The 18338-nt window shown below is 34.7% G+C and overlaps 1 protein-coding gene across 4 annotated transcripts in view; it reads left to right on the top strand.

The window, feature by feature from the left end:
* Window positions 1-8676: 8676 nt before the first annotated feature.
* LOC128015996 (voltage-dependent calcium channel subunit alpha-2/delta-2-like) overlaps window positions 8677-18338 on the top strand; it is a 168539-nt gene continuing 158877 nt past the window's right edge. For all 4 annotated transcript variants that reach the window (XM_052600288.1, XM_052600286.1, XM_052600287.1 and 1 more), the window contains exon 1: window positions 8677-9031. In XM_052600288.1, the coding sequence (XP_052456248.1) occupies window positions 8916-9031 (116 nt within the window). In that variant the 5' untranslated portion in view covers window positions 8677-8915. The remainder of the gene's footprint in view (window positions 9032-18338) is intronic.

Here is an 18338-nt window from a genome sequence, read left to right as displayed (position 1 = left end):
CATGCATTTTTAAATTTAATTAAAATTTTAAGATTTGTAAAAGTTATGTATTTAGAATGTGTATTGAATATAAAATATAGGATTTAATTTTCACATGTATTTATTTAGTCAAAATGCTAGTAGTATTTTATATATTATGGATATGTTATCACAGTAACTACTGTAGCTATTTAAGTCTGAGAATTTCCCCTTATGTGTTGGCTCTGTTCCATTTTTACCTCTTTTCATTTATCTTTCCTTTTGCTTTTCTCAATTAATCAGTTTTTCTTCCTGTCACACACACACACACACACACACACACACACACACACACACACACACCTCCTCTGCTGAGGCATGCATGAAAGAGGATTTCCTGAAGACCAAAGAGGGCCATTACCCAGGGGTCATTAGGTCTCAAGTAGAGCATGTCAGCGCTGTAACTCTATTTATGTATGTGTGTGTGTGTTCATAACATGTGAGTTCAGAAATGACTGTAGACTCTCCAATACAAATGCTCTTCTTTAAATTCAGTGTTTTAAATCGCCAAATAATGTTTGGTCTTAATAATTTTGACTTTAAATTTGTTCAGTCATTTTTCTTTTCTGTTTCAGCTGGTCAGACTTTGGTTGTCGTCTAATTCAAAAACAGCATTGCATTTGTTTTATTCTTGACATTTAAGGTGGTCTTTAGAATAATCGCCCCCCCCCCCCCCCCCCCAAAGTACATTTAGCCCCCGCTGGTTCCCGCCGGTTAAAATTCACAAGAAACAGCATTAAAAGCATACATATTTTCATTGCTCATGCAATATTCAGAGTAAAATGTCTTTTATAGTCACATGTCATCGTGGGAGTTAAAAACAGGATGGAGAGAAATCTTTCAAATGCACAAATCTTATCATAATAGAAATGAAAATTGTGAAATTGCATTTTTTCTTGTCGAACACATTTAAAAGCATTATTCAGAAGGGGCTACATTTCCCTAAAGAGGTACATTTGTGTTTCACAGACAAACTTTGTCATTTCAGTTCCATTCAAGCTTTCAACTTATTCTGCTTCACACATTTAGGATAAGATTGAGTTGTGAAATACAGCATGGCCTTTGTGTTTGCAGTTTTTCCCAGGTTTCCTCACACACAGTGCTCCACACAGAGAATAAAGCTAGTGTTTCTTCAAATGTTATTGCTCTGTTCTTTGCTGCCATCTTGATGCACATTAGTAAGCGTCTGTAACCGCCACATCCAGACTATAAACCAGAGATCCCAGTCCTGTCTTAATCAGTGCATGACAGATGTTCTGTAAGTCAAGAGAGCTCATTCAGTCCAAACAGTGATAAAAATGTCTTCAAGCCATCTCAGATCAGCTCCCTAGTGCACTTCCTCCAGCTCTAATGAATCTGACTGATGAAACATCACTGCTTTACGCCGTCTCTGAGGTCTAGCTGAATGTGTGTGTGTGTGTGTGTGTGTGTGTGGGTGTGACTCATCATCAGTTTAAGGCACTCTGGCATTTGAGCATAAAACTCCCAGAATGCCCTGCAGCTGGTGGGAAAGGTCTCTGCTAATGTTCGCCGTCTGAGAACAACACCGTTATCTTCTGTCAGCCGCCGATTAATCTTTATTGTAAATCAGATGATGCCCACGACATTTCATTGACTTGCCATTAGGTGTAATGACAGTGTATAAATTCAGATAGTTTATGTATCATATGCATATTTAAAGCACTACATGTACATAAATGCCAAGATTTTTCCATGCCAGGGAGTTTCAAACAATTGGAAATTATTTAGAGAGAAAAAAAGTGTTTTTAAAAGTGTGTTTAACATTACAATTTCATTTAATTTTTATTTTTGTATTTTGTATTTTTTTTAAGGTTGGAAGTGGTTGGAATTCATGAGATACATTGTGATTTACTATATATAAAAATATTTATTTATATATGTGTACTGTATTTAGAGCTACAGAATTTGACATTTACATTTTCATTTTTCTTTTTAAAGATTGGTTGGAAATCATGAAATACATTATGATTTAATATATAAACTGGTTAATATTATTTTTGAAAAAAAAAAATGTATTTATTTATTTATTTATTTATGTAATTGTTCAACAAGTGTTTGTATGTACTGGTAAATATTATTTATCATAATTTACTAAATAAATATTTATGTGTGCATTATTATTATACAAATTATTATATTTATTACATTATATTATTTATTCAACAAGTGTTATTTATAATAAATAGATGAAAGAATAGAAATGATTCAATATTTGGGCTGGATATGCACAGTAGGGTGGATTCTCTCCCCCAAATCATTTCCCTATTTCACAAAATGCATCACATTATGGAGTAAATGTGGGTTGTGTTTTTGCTTTGAAGTTAACTTTAAGTGTGGAAAACTATAGTAAGTGCTATTTTCATAGGTCCTTGTTTTCCCAGGCTTATAAATCAGCAAACATGACTCTGAGTGGTGTTGTAAAGCAGTGTTAAACAAAGACCAGCACTGAGTGTCTTTTTTTTCTCTTTCTTTTGTGCTGAACATAATACTGCACGGCCAGAGACAGGAGAACAAGTGGATAAAGATATGTTTGTTGGCCGCTGGAAGCCGCATGTCAATAGGGTAATTTAGTGTTAGTGAGAGAATATGTTGTGGCCTCATTCTATCTTAGAGGCAGAAGCCATACACTATGATTAATTTCTCTCCAAGGATGTCCTACTTGCGTGCCTGTGTGTGTGTGTGGCCGTGCATGCATGCATTTATGTATCCATGTATACATGAGTATGTGAGTTTCCCCCTCAGTGCTGCCTTCAGCATCTGCCTCTTTTGCTTGATCAGTATCTGATGGTTACTGACAGGCTTTTCACCACTCGCAGGCTCTCAGACCGGCTGGGATCGATTGAATTTGAGGCCATTCATCGTAGTGTTTTACTCTCGTCTCATTCCCGTATGTTGTGTCTCGTTGAGGAGCAGAACGATTGCTGGAGAACTGTGTTGTCTGTCTTTCTGCCTCCTGTAGGAAAGGACGATCCCAAATGTGATCTCTTTAACATCTCACTTCTTTTTCATAGACAGCATTCAGTTTAAATGGTGATTTTGAAATCAAATGAATTGTATTTATGTTCCTGGTCTTGTTGTAAACAGTTCATTGATGCATGCAGCTCAGAAATAATTTGTCTTCAAAATCTTACATAAATTATAATTGCAACTTGTTCTGCCTCTGAAAGAACTTTACTGTAGATTTTGGAAGATCTCCTAGGCCCATCAGCTTCAGGCATCAGGCAAGCCCTTTTTTATTGAACTTTCTGTTTTACTCAGAAATACTGCATGATTAATGGAAAAATTAACCCGAAAACATGATTTGGCTTTGTGGAAATATCAAATATGAATATTTAAATTTTTAAACTTTTTAAAATTAATTAAATAATTAAAAAAAAAGTTCTTCTTATTTTTCTTTAATACTATTTTATTTTCATTTTACAGTGAAATATGAAAAAAGTAACAATTATTTTTTTGGGGAAAAATATTAATACTAATTCTAATACTGAAAACTGTTATTATTCCTAAATTGTAAACAAACAAAAAAATACTATTGTAAAATAATAATTATAATAATAATTTAAAAATGTATTACTACTAACTAAACATTTAAAACAAACATTTTACTATTATGCAATATAATAATTATTATGATTATTATTATGTCATTAATATATTATCACACCATTTTTTTAATCAAAAACAGCTTTGAAAGAAATCAAAATCAAATTTTTTAAATCAGAAAAATCACAATTCTATAGATTTTTCCCCCAAGTTGCGCAGCCCTAGTCTTTGATATAATGACTCTAATTTCCTGCGTCTCAGATCTTTCTCCTGGGTAAGCAATCCCAGTTTTGTCTGATGTGTCTCCTCTAAGACTTTACGAGATCTCGAATGTCCCAAACTGTGGTCAAGTCTGCCATTGAAGTTTGGAGGTCTCAAGATGAACTTCTCTATTTCTAATGAAACTCTCATTAAAAGACCAAATAATCTTTGTGAAAAATAAATGGTGACACTACAGTCATACTGTATGTCAAAAGAAGGAGGAGCAGCCAAAAGACCCAAGCAACTACTCAGAAACCCCAACACCATGGAGGTGAGAAACACTCTCTAGTTTCTATTTTTATTTCTTTAGGCATTTTAGGGGGACATCTGAGAAGGCTGATCCTTAAACGAAACCGAGCTGTGAACACCATTTAGACCAGCCTCAGGGCTATGAGATTTAGGTCTAGGCTTTTCACTTTCTCTGTCTTTTCCTCGACACAATGTAAGACTCAATTAGGGAGAACAGCGATCTACAGCAATGCCAAACACACTCCATTGGTCTCCTCTATGCTCAGTTAAGCTGCTTGTGTGTCAGGCGCGTCTGCAGAGGAAGAGGGATCAGTGCCTGCTTCTCATTTTCAGCATTGGCCACTTCCCAGGAATCAATGCTTTTCTGATGGTTGGCTGGATTCAAGAAAGGGGGCAGTGGGGTCTCCTCATTACACTTTCACTAAGGGACTGATGCTTAATGTGTCTAAGCTGAAGGAGGCCTGCTCAACCCATTTACTCTGGTAAAAACAACATTTACACTCACAATTATACTGAGATTCAGTGGCAGTGTAATTTAAATAAACATATTACACATTTGGTTCAGGATGGTACAAATTCTGTAACCTATTCATCATTTATTCAGTATTTATTTCATTTACATGAAGTACAATGGTACTGTCATGTTTTTGACAAAGTAAAAAAGTAATACCCATTTTATGTTATTTTATTTGTTTTACTTTCATTTTATATTTTATAATTTTTTAACATTTTATACTTAAAAATGTAATATTTTATTTTACATATGTATATTTTTTACCGTTTATATGATAAATTTTTTACATTTTAATTTAATTTAAATGTATTTTAGTCTTTTATTTTGTATTTTATATTTTACACTTAATTTTTTTCATTATATATATGTGTGTGTATGTATAAAAAAAATTATTTAACATTTTTTAAATATATATTTTTTTAATAAAATGATTAGCATTCCTTTATTATTTTAAGTATTTTATCATTTTATTTTCTTTCATTAGTTTTGTTTCGGTTAATTAATTGTAAATCAGCGGTCAGTGTTATTTAAATGTGAAGATGAATACAGTGATGGCTCTACAGCTGAATTTACACAAAGTGTCAATACAATAAGCAGCTTTCTTTCACTTTAGGTCTTTCCCAAAACATTTTCTGTGCATCTTTCTCTCCTTACATGCCACATATCTGTTGTCATATTTTCTTGAATCACAGTGCATTTTCATTCAGTCTCTCTCTTCTGTCTGTCTTCTCCTTCACGCTTTCCTTTCAGCAGAGGTGTGATGTGCTTTTACAGCAACCCTGATGCATTGGACTCTAAAAAAAGATGCCATCATCATGCATTAGACAACCTAATAGTTTACACATCCATATGAATGCATTCTTATATCCAGCCAATCAGTTCTTCTCAATTCAGTGTCAATCCTGCTTCACGAAAGCTGTAAATAAAGGCAGACAATAGTTTTTAATGACTACAAAATTTGTATAAATCAAATAAACCTTAAAGACTATAATTATCTGTCATAATATCTGATCTATGTCTATGATTTTGAATCGTACTCTAATTAGGTGCCAAAAAATGAAGGAAAATTTCATTAGCATTTGTATTTGCACTTAACATTAAGATGAATTTATTTGAAGTATGATGCTTGATTTTTTTATTCTTCATTTTTTTTAGTGCCTAATTACTTATGGTAAGAGGAAAGCTATAATAATATATTAATTATAATGAATTAATGATTAGCTTACTATTGAATATTTAAATGCATGTTTTACAAATCCTTTCCATTTAGTGAATATCATAAATAAATGAATAAATATTTTGAGCATTATCAATAGTAATGATGCTTGATTTAGCCAATTTCAAAGTCATGTGTTTAATACACTTTATTTAATACATAACATGCATTTTACATCTCATAGTAATTGGCCGACATTAATTGAAGAAAAAATCATTAATCCTCATTATTACTGTTGCTTTTACTTCACATATAATTATTTTATAATTTAATTTTAATAATAGCTATTTATATGTAAGCACACTGTCATACAACCATTTAATATTAATATAGTACATGCCTTTAAATTACTAATAAAATTTATATATTCTTTATTCCCTAATCTAAACTCAAATACTTATCAAGAAATGCAACAGACAAATGTACAGTGACTATAATTTTAGTTGCAATATTTCTAGAGATTTTAAATTGTCATTGTCAGCCTCTTCGGATACAACTACTGCTTTCAAAATGGACAAAAGAGGTTTACTTTCTTTGAAATCTTTCGAACTTGTAAATGTATAATTATAAACACACGGCAAGGAGCAGAAATTGAATGGAAAGGAAGGCTGGCAAACTGAATCATGTTGCAATTATCCATCCTGCAAACACATTGGAAATAAGGATAAACTGAATGCAGGAGTGACTGTGTGTGTGTGTGTGTGTGTGTGTGTGTGAGGCTGACACTGTGTTTTGTCTGCTCTGATCAATACTGAGTCAAGGGCACCTGAGACAGCGTGTTTGAGGAAGAGGCAGTGTGTCGTTTGTCCCTTTCTGATCAAATTGTGCGATAACATCCTCGTGATGCAGCGGCCCTGAAGGACATCTGTGTTTCACGCTCTAACTAGTACAGACAACAAGAGAATAACCAACTCATGAATTAGGGAATTCCCACAAGATGGAATGATTTCAGGCTTTCTGCTCATTGAGCACAGAACACAAAGCCAGTGTGTGTGTGTGGATCCATCTATGCATTGATTAAATGAATTTAAATGTCATTGGATTATGTAACAGTATTGATGCTGCAGGATCTTTTCTCTTCACTGACTTCACTGTTCTTTATTTTTGCACAATGTCTTATGATCAACTGGTGTTTTAGTGATTTTTAGTGTTAATTGAGTTCCTTGCAAAAAAATTGTTTTCAACACTTAAAATATATAGTATATCTATTTTTCTTATCATCGATAGCATATCAAAATTTGCTTTGTGAAAAACTTTTAGACCATTATGCACATGAATTCTGGTACCATAGTTCTTAGTTCTTCTCAAAGTACCCTAGTATTACCACGTGAAACTATGATATTATAATGTTGTCAAGTCACCTTTATTTACAGTATATAGTGCTTTAAACAAAATACATTGTGTCAAAGCACTGAACAACATTCATTTGGAAAACAGTGTCTCAATAATGCAAAATGATAGTTAAAGGCAGTTCATCATTGAATTCAGTGATGTCATCTCTGTTCAGTTTTAATAGTGTCTGTGCATTTATTTGCAATCAAGTCAACGATATCGCTGTAGATGAAGTGACCCCAACTAAGCAAGCCAGAGGCGACAGCGGCAAGGAACCGAAACTCTATCGGTGACAGAATGGAGAAAAAAAACCTTGGGAGAAACCAGGCTCAGTTGGGGGGTCAGTTCTCCTCTGACCAGACGAAACCAGTAGTTCAATTCCAGGCTGCAGCAAAGTCAGATTGTGCAGAATAATCATCTGTTTCCTGTGGTCTTGTCCTGGTGCTCCTCTGAGACAAGGTCTTTACAGGGGACCTGTATCTGGGGCTCTAGTTGTCCTGGTCTCCGCTGTCTTTCAGGGATGTAGAGGTCCTTTCTAGGTGCTGATCCACCATCTGATCTGGATACGTACTGGATCCGGGCGACTGCAGTGACCCTCTGATCTGGATACAGACTGGATCTGGTGGCCATGATGACCTCGGAATAAGAGAGAAACAGACTAATATTAGCGTAGATGCCATTCTTCTAATGATGTAGCAAGTACATCGGGTGTTATGGGAAGTGTTCCCGGTTCCGGTTTACCTAATTAATGCAGCCTAAAAATCCTTTAACGGATTTGGATATTAAAACCATATTAGTATGTTATGTGTAAGTTGGTACATGAATATCACAATATGAACTGTCATCGATTCTCTTAGCTATCAATATAATTTTGGCTGATACCTCAAAACATGCCATGATATGATTATGATTACGATTTGATTGAACATTTAATTGAGTCTCTAAAAAAATGCTAATATTGTGTCCCAATTGGGAAATCATAATATCTATCTATCTATCTATCTATCTATCTATCTATCTATCTATCTATCTATCTATCTATCTATCTATCTATCTATCTATCTATCTATCTATCTATCTATCTATCTATCTATCTATCTATCTATATATATATCTATCTATCTATCTATATATTCCTCTATGATAGGGAAAAACAAATAAAGTTACTAGCACTTCATTTTTACACACTGTGCATCTGGATATGTTGCACACATATGTGGTTGTATCGAAGTGTGTATACAGTCTATGGTGTTTATGCACGGCTTTAGAAACAGAAAACGTAATAAATAAAAATATAAATAGATGAATACATCATTTTACATTTTTACAACGAATACTTTTTGTTAGTGTATACAACTCCCATTGCTTTCCTGCAGAGACCTATACTTGGATTTAGTGAGTATAGTTTGGATAACTACTACTAGACAAGATGGTCTTCCTTAGTCGCGCGCCCCCGTCTGTCACGCAGTGAAAGCGCGCTTCCCCCGTGTGTGTGTGTGTGTGTGTGTGTGAGAGAGAGAGAGAGAGCGAGCGCGCAAATAAGGCTCAGCAGCGGCAGCAGCATCAGCGCATCTGCGCGTCTCCGGACTGCCTTGCATCGCTCCAATCAATCCCTCAGCCCCGTTGCAGATTGAGATTTAATAGCGGCTTTGGATCTTAACGAGCCTTCTCTATCCTCGTCGACAGCTCGGCGTCTGCCTCCGTTGGCTTGACTACCGGTTCCGTTTATATCTACCCAGTTTCTTGAAATTTTAATGGAAAATGGCGATGTTGGCTCAGTCCTCCAGTCTGCTCTGCCTTCTCTCCGTTCAAACTGTGCTGCTCCTCAGCCTGTCCTCACCGGGAACGGCGACGCTCCTCTTTCCTCAGCACTACACGTAAGTAGCTCAGAAGCGCGAGCGCGGATCGAGGCGTCGAATGCGCGCGTTTCACAGCATCCCAGTTTCGCGAGACGCTCAAGATATCTCCGTTAACGCGTCATTCTGTTTTTATTTGTAATCGCCGTTCGTATTTGTAGTCCTAAGCAATTGTACATGACTGTTTACCATTTCCAAGGAGGTTAGTCGTTCAATTATTTATCGAAAGAGTCGTGACAGGAGCACGGCGATAGTTAGGGCTTCCGCGTAGATTGCTTGCTGTTTTTGCTGTCATGTTACCGAGTACGGATACGGTAACGACTGGAGTGTGTTCTGCACGTTTTAAAAAGCAGCTACTTTTTGACGAAGCGCATCGCTCAAACGAGGTTTTATTATTGTACTGGTTTCTATTAGAAGCAGGATTCCATCAGTATTTTTTTTTTTTTCAAGTAATTGGTCAAAAAGGTCTGGGAACCCTAAAACTTCTGTTTCTTTAAAACATATGCTAGTTTTAGTTTTGCCTATGCACTGAAAATACTTGTGTCTCAGGTTGAATTCAGATATGGAGAGCATGATGACTTTTTTTTTTTTTTGTATCAGTGACCTGTTTGATATTGATTATTGCATACATAGAAACTACCCATGATAACTGCCTGGAGGAAAATTTCTCTTTCATTTTTCTTTTGTTTAAACATCAGCTTTTCTCAAAATTAGACACAAGCAAGACAACTGTTGACATACAGTAAGAGAACAGAGCTATAATGAGGTTTACTCTGAATCTGATGCATTTATTTGTGTTAAGGTGAAACAGTGGTGATGTTAACGATTTCTCTTTCCTGTGTTTGTCAGTCAGTTCTCCCTTTTTTTCTTCCAAAAACAGCAGTCGATTTCTAATGCATTTAATCTGATATGATATGCAAGTATCCTCCCATTCATGAAGTTTAGAATTGGTGTACCGCAGCATACTATCAGTTGTTTTTGCTTTGGAGGCATGTAAAGCATCTTTTATTTATTTATTTATTTTTTTGCTGTGGACCAGCCGTTTTCTCTAGTGAGGGTGTTGGGCCCATGCCAGTTGTGCGCTCGCATGGGGCAGACGCTGGATTTGTCCACTGTGTGCCCACACATGCCAGTCCCCAGTGGATTATCTCGACTCCCATGCCGTATGAAATCACTGAATTTTGATGCTGTTTATGTAAGGTTTTACGTAATGTGAAATGAAGTTGTTTGTGATCTCATTACTGACATTTGCAGCTAAAACTTATATCTCTTTTTAGATGTATACATTCAGTGTTTTTTATTCAACTGGTGGGTTGCAGTCCAAAAATGGGTCACAAGTCCATTCAGATAGGGTTGCAGTTCTGCAAATAACTCTATGATCAGGCATAGTAAGGATAGTATAACAAATTAACTTTTAGTTATAAGAGGATAATTTTTGTTTTGTTTTAATGTCTTTGGTTGCTGACATCAAAGTACATTTTTATATGATAAAATTGTTGGTACAGTGGTACAATTTGACTACTCAGTTTAAAACAAAAAGTATCTTTTATCTGGGCATTATATCAGAATTTGATATAAATGTAATAAAGATGTATTGTTCCATGCTTGGCACGATAATAACTAACCTATATGTCTTCAAATAATTTCTGCCTTGCATAAGAAAAGTGTCGCAAATTTGAAAGGATTGTTTCACTTTGCAAACAGCGCAGCATATGTAATCTGTCAGCCTTGATAAGCGATGTCTATCAACCTGTCAGAATCACAGAGATGCTGCCAGAGAACAAATAGCCCATGTCTGGATAGTATTATGCACGGTTAATAACTGATAATCTTCATAATACACTGGTATAGACTGTCTTTTGCTCTCTCTGTTTGTGTGTTTTCTGCTTGCGGTGTTGTGGCCTGTAGTCACAGAGATTTGTAATGCTTATTTTACACATCGCTTTGAGCCTTGAGGCCTGCTCCTTTTTACCAAACCCAGTAAGCAAGCATGACCACCATGGAGAAGGATTTAACAAAAGAAAAAAAAATCTATCAATAACCAAAACTAAATCATGCTTACGTTTATCAAAGCCTATTCCATTCAGTGTTTCAATCGTGTAAAGGTGATAATAGGCAAGTGGTGATGTATCCTTTTTGTTTTTAATATCTTTTAACCACGGTTTTACTGGCATAAAAGAAAGTGTGTGTCATGTTGTATTTAAAGCATTGTTCCAAAATCTAGTGAGCTGCTTACATTGGCAGTCTTTTAAGGTGTCATGTGCACACTCCAGAGACAGGAGCTATTTTAAAAATCAATAATATAATGGACAACACAATCGAAATGTTGACTGTAAATGTATTGATAAAACGATTTTCATCAAATTAAATCTAATTCTAATTAATCTCCGTAAAACGTTCCACAGTTCTCAAGTATAAAGTTCATTGGTCAAGTATACTTCCTTATAAGCCCACGATACAGCTGTCTAGGTTATAAGTCAGCTCACTCGTTTCACAACAGAGCCTTTATGTCTTGGAAAAAGTCTGGTCTTTTAACTGATAAACATCAGCTATTGAGATAAATGTGTACCTTGTTATGTAAGTCATATAAAGGCCACAACAAAATTCTAGTTGATGATAATGTTTTAGGGTGTTTTATGTTACAGATTTGCATCATGGTGACACAGAATGAGTGAGAGGCATGCGCTCTCGTGGTACAGATTACCTCCAGTCACACGGCAGGCTGGTTAATGGCTAAATGACTCAGCATTTAAATAATTAATTTGGAGAGGAAAGTAACCTCTTCTTAGTGACAGAGTCTCTAGACAGAGTCTAACCGAGTCTCCTGTCTTCTTTCATCCGTTTTTTTCCATTTTATTTAGACGTAGCTTTGAGTTCATGGTTGACAAAGACTTGTGAATGTGGTTGTATGGTTAAATGTAACTTTAAAAAAGAAACGAGAATCCCTTTTATATTTGTTATTAAATTTGAAGGTCGTTAACAGGATCCAGTGAATACATATAAATATAAATGAAAAAATATAGTGATTAGTCTAAATTATTAATGTAATTAATTATGTTTTGTCACAAAACTCTTTGAATACCAAATTCAGCGGATTCTACTTCCTGTCATTCCAGTTCAACTTCCTGTGAGGGTATGGCCAATTTAATTTAAATTCCAATTTATGTATTATATGAAATTAGAAGTCAGTTCTTACAGTAAATTCTGAATTTAACCATATTTTTTATTATAAGTATTATTGTTATTAGTACATAATAAAGTGTAGAATTTGTTTTTTACTTTGTAATTGCTAGTAAATTTTACAGTTAACAGAAACAGCACACGTTAAATTAGACATGAATTTAAGCAGAAAGACTAAAATAATATTTTCTCTTACTAGAGTAATCTCTGTTTTATTTACAACTTAAAAATATTGCATATTGTATGTTATAAGATTATTCATGTAATTATGCAGATGGTGAAGCTTTTAAGCTTGGTTAAATCAAGACACAACTCCATGAGATTTAAAAAAAATAATATTTGTTTTAGCTGTCAATAATTAAGCTCTGTACAAGCTAAAATATTTCTCATAAAATGTTTAAAAATATAAAATAGTCTAAAAGTCTCAATGTTATTAATGTCAGTGTTATTGTGTAGTGCGCTCTCCGTGGTGCTGAAAGTCACAGTTCAACCACATTGACATGCATACTGGAAATTTGAGCTCTTTTTCTTCAGAGAGAAGGAGATATATACAAATAAAACTAAAAAAAAAAAAAAAAAAAAGCTTGTAATGATAAAATGTCAGCCATGCACAAAACATACTTTTTTCTGTTTTGAAATGGTGAGCGTTGTATGTAGAGTTTGTGTAAATTGGGTATGTTTATTACGGTGCCTAGTGGATTAGTAGTAGGCAGTAAAGTTTAATGTAAGTTATTTGGGTTATATATGATACTGAACACAATGAAATAACATGTAGAATCTACTAGTGGTAATGTGAGGATTACTTCCTGTCTAACATGCTTTAGGCAGCAGTTTTGTGATTGGTTTTCAGTCTTTGCTCTACCTAATCTGCTTTCTTTCTTTCATGTGCAGTGAATTTGAAACCTCACTTTGAGTTAGCACCTATCTGGATCTTACTGCTGGTTTTGTGGTATTTAACCTGGATATTCAGGCTGGTTAGTAAGACAACTTCAAAGACGAGAGATTTGTAAAGAGAAGTTGTAAAAAGCAATAGATGAGCCAGTGTGAGAGAGTTTTTTTTTTCAGCCATTTGAGAAAATTAACATTTACCAGTGCTGTGTTTTAACTGTATTTTACAGTTATTGATTATGTAGATGTGCTTTTTTTATTTCTTGGAAATTTTGTTTAATTTTCTGCAACATACTGTATTGAATGTTGTTTCAAATGGTCGCTGATTTCCAAGATAACATTATTATGAGCATATGGCTTATATATACTGTGTGTGTGTGTGTGTGTGTGTGTGCATATATATGTTGATATGTTTGACATGATATAATATTGTCAATACACACATGTTAAAGTCTTATATCTTATATAGTTATTTATTTTATCATTTACATTTATAGATATATGTGCGTGTATGTGTACATATTCATTACATACATAATATACATTTTATATTTATTATATGTAATAAAATATATAATATAATATGTAATGTATATATAATATAATAAAATATAAATATTTTATTATATTATGTCTATTATGTGTAAATTTTATATAATAATATAAATATAATAATAATAATAATAATAATAATAATAATAATAATAATAATAATAATAATGATGTACAGTAAAAGGTGAAAAAATCTACTAAAATCAACATCGTGGTTAGGCATTATATAAATGCGTTTGGATGATGGAGTCATAAAGCATGAGCTGGCACATTTTATAGCCTGTCTGAGCATAAAAGAGCAAGCATTCTAGATTCCTGCACATGCTGGAGGTGATGTCATTAGCGGTTAGCATCAGTACTTCCTCACTCAGAAAAACCTTTAATTCTCAAACTGTGACCTTTTTTCTGTTGACACGTTTCCTTCAGCAGTGCCATTGTCTCCTCAAACCATTTATTACCATCTTGTTAAACTCCTCTTATATCATTATGAGCTGTGCAATCTCATTTCTTTCTTCACTTCCTGTGTATCTGTCAGTATCAGATCGACAGATTACAGGAATCTCCCTCCGCAGTGGCTCGACCGCGTGTATGTGCATTAGGGGTTTCTGAGGTCACAGTACTTATAATAACAGGGTTTGGCTTAGTTCGGTTAATTACGTTTGAAAAGCATGAAATGTGAGAGGAAGCAATGAGTCAGAGACTGGTCTCGTGGAAAAACACATTTGGGAAAATTTTAAGGAAATTATGCCACTTTTTGATCCGGCGTGTTTTTTTTATGGTAAAATCTTTTAAGGTAAAAGCAAACCATATTGGAGATTTGTTCTTGCTTGAAAGATGCTGAATTGGCCACAGAGTGAATCACTTTGCTTTTTCCTTGAGCAAATTGAATCTCAGCTGCCAAAAGATATTTAACTTAACTGAATCAACTTCTAATGGATGTTTTGTAAGATGACACTAAACCAAAGTAGCCTTCAAACTGAATTGACTATAGGTAACTGCTTATTTCCTGATTATCACGATTACCATATCTCTTTGTTAGAATTATTGATTTGAACACACCCCTAATTTATAAGTACGCAAGGCAGCATGCATTAGACAATTTTTTGTCCATTGCTTTTAGGGGTGGATGATATAAGTTAAAATTCATACCTAACATTGCAAGCGCCATGCTTTACTAGAAATCTACTACTACACACGTGAACACACACACAAGTTTGTGCTATGGACAAAAGCTGTGTAGCAATGAAGAGATTGTGCTGCACTTTTATTTGTGATCAGAATTAGGTTTAAGATACAAGACAATAGATCCACTTGAGCACACTCAGAACAAAAATAAGATTCAAATAAATATATAAGTAAAAATTTGATTCATATACATAAAAATTAAGAAGGTTTAAATGAATTCAAGTTGCCAAGCCAACACTTGCAACACTTGCTCCGCCTTCTGGGTCTTCTGATTGGTCCACTGTTTAGGAACTGACATTGATGAGTAGTGCTGCGTGTAAAAATTTAAATTATTTTCTTGACACAGCAAAAAATCAATAAAGTGGTGTAACAGAAATGAGTCGAACCAGACAAATTAAAGAGTCTATCAAAGCTGTGCGTTGAAACACGAGCCGAATTCCTCAGGAAGTCATAAATCAGTTCTAGTGCCACAAGAACCAAGCAAGATGACCAACCAACTTGTTCACACAACAGCTTTCAACATTAACACCACTAGAACAATTATTGACAATTTTAATTTGCAGAAGAGATTGTCAAATTTGTTGTTCATAATTGAAATGCAACGCTGGACATCACATGGAAACCCATGAGTTAAACACTTCCATTGACTAGCAGACCCACCTAGCAGAACCAGGCTGAAGGGGGGGGGGGGGGGGGTGCTTTAAACCTCTGTCTTCACAGAACATCCCTTTGTCAGAGAATGGCAAAAAAACTGCTTTTGTACAGATATATGGACCAGAATGAACTCAAAAAGACTTATAAATGAATCAGTCCATCGCTTCACTCCATATTCATTTATGTGTAACCCACACATTTGATAACATCATATTTCACTTATTGTGTCTGTTTTTTTTATAACTATGGCATAGTTTAACGATTTGTAATTATGTTTGGTATGTCTGTGATCCAATCTGCTTGCTTGAATTAGTTCAGACAATAATTTATTTGTCCCATGTATCGGTGTCGTGTTATAGGAATCATGTCCAAAATTAGACCCTGCCAGAGCAGGAAAATTCGGACCACATGCTTGGTAAGATAAACATATGATTTATGATACCCCCCGAGCCAAGACAATATCTGATTGGTCAAGACAACATTTGAGGTGTGGCCAACAGGCCAGTTTAAAAACTGAGGACATCATAAAATCTCTGCTATTAGTCATGCCTGCTCTTAGCTTTTAGCTTGTAGCTTTGCTACCTAGCTTTAGCTTTTAGCTTCTAGCCATGCTGTTTAGTCATCACTGTTCTTTGAGCGCGGTTGCAGCGTGCTTCAGCCTGCACGCCTGCTGCTACTTAGCCATGATGAGAAGGAACACAACCTAGTCTCGTCAAACTTTATTTATTTTCTTTTCCGTTTGAGAGTTTCGTGTTCTGAGTTAAGTTTTGTAACGTCGAGTCTCCGATGCCTGACCTCGGGTGCCCGTTCAACTTCGACCAGCGCACACGACTCTGCACCTTCAGCCAACGCCCAACAACCACGGGCTTCCCAAGACGTCACTTCAGCCACTACTGAACTTCCAGCCAATCAGCGACACCGGGATAGCCCTTTCAACGGGAGTCCCTTTCACAGGAAACGAAGGCAATGTATCCCCAGATATTTGTTGTGCTGGTGTATCTAATATAATTTCAACCCCACTGAGGAACTCAATGCGAGCGATAATTAAGTGATTGATGGTTGCTCATGTCTATGCAATTTAACGTATTGCTGTAAACTTGGGATTCCATATTTCCATTCTCTTAAACTCATCTTTCCCTAACTTTATATATTCCTGCAACTTGTGTGAATGTGTGAGTGCGTGCGTTTATGTGTTAGATTAGTTTATATGTCTTAGATTTATCTAATAAAGCCTTATTCATATTGAAAAGAGAAGTATCTTGTGTTTTGTGCTTACAAGTTAATGTCTTAAACTGTCGATCTTGTTACTATGCTAATTGATAGTGTTTCACTATAGTTTGGATATTAGTATCCAGCGCAGATTTGATGTTAAATGGCTCGTTCACTGAATCGCAGGGCGTCTCAGTGATCAGCCGTGAAACAGTGATTCTGTTCAAATTCCCTTTAAAATCTTAAATGATTCCCTTTGAGCTAAATTGACCTGTTTCCGTTACAGTGGTTCGTTATGTGTTGTTTGGCACTCTAGAAGAAATGAAATGCTTGTGTGCTGTATGTACTTTGTTGTAAATCCTGTGTCTCATAAAACATGGTGAGTTGTCACTTGCCTTTGAGGAAAACAGTGCTTCAACCGCATTAGATGCCAGTTGTGGATTTTTGGAGGAGTGTTTTCTTTGTTGCCGTTGTGACTCATTCTTATGCTGATCTTTCTATCCTTGTTATTCAGATGAAACTGACATTTCATGTTGACATTTTTTTTTTCTGTCCTATCATTCAATGACAAATTACCATGTTGTTCAGCTGATGGTGGAGATAGATGGGAGAGGGTCATATTGTTACCGGCTTCTTTGGATTTGCAGTGAAACAGCTGTTATAGAGAGAATAAATATCTGAAATCAGTGCTCTGAAAGCACTGGACTATTTATGGGTGTTTTAAGGTTTACTCAGCACTGAAAGAAGTTATGATTGCGTTCATGCATGCCATTACTTTGGTCTCAGTCTGTGTTTCTTAGTGCTTTTTACTCAGCTCAGTGTACATTGAGATGTAGGTGCTAAAAGCCCCTAAAGCTTTTAGTGTCAATATGTGCATGTATTAGAAAAGTCTCTCCATTCATTGTGTATTCTTACGTGGGCATCCATTATCTTGTATCTTAAGTGCAAAATTGGAAACATATTCTTAAATTAATGCTTATGTCTATACTTAATATGATGCATGATTGTTCCCACAAGTTCAGACAGCAGTTTATAACATTATTCCAAAATTCAGCTATTTCATATAACTAATTTCATGTTTAGTTATTTTTGCGTCTTGGTTAAACCAACAACAACAAAAACAACAATCTTTATTTCTTCCTTTATCTTTTTTGTTGTTGTTGTTGAGTCTCAAACATTTTTCATTAGTTTGAAAACAGTTTTCTTGATGAACATTGATTTATTTATTCATTCATTTGCTTCCTTTTCACATTTTTTAATTGGTCTTTCCACTGGAATAACACTCTTTTTGTAATTTCCAAAAAGGGATATAATATAATATAATATAATTTTTTTTTGTAAATATGCAATACTCTTAAAGGTATTTTACAAGTTTAAGCTATGATAAAATAACATGAAAAAAAAAAAAAAAAAAAAAAAAAAAAAAATATATATATATATATATATATATATATATATAATATATTTTATATATTTTTATTTTTATTTTTTATTATTATTATTTAAATGATACAAATGATAACAAGTTTCATCCATATAAGTACGTACAACAAGATGCACATTTACAGTGCAGTTTGTGTTTGTGTCCTCGCATACAGAACGTTTCTGGCCTAAGACAGCATTTTCTTACTTTCCACTCTCTTTCCATCTCTCTTCTGCT

This window comes from Carassius gibelio, chromosome A6 (assembly GCF_023724105.1).
Source record: "Carassius gibelio isolate Cgi1373 ecotype wild population from Czech Republic chromosome A6, carGib1.2-hapl.c, whole genome shotgun sequence".
NCBI lineage: Eukaryota > Metazoa > Chordata > Actinopteri > Cypriniformes > Cyprinidae > Carassius > Carassius gibelio.
Note: the sequence above shows the minus strand (reverse complement) of the source record. Positions and strands in the feature narration are given on the sequence as shown.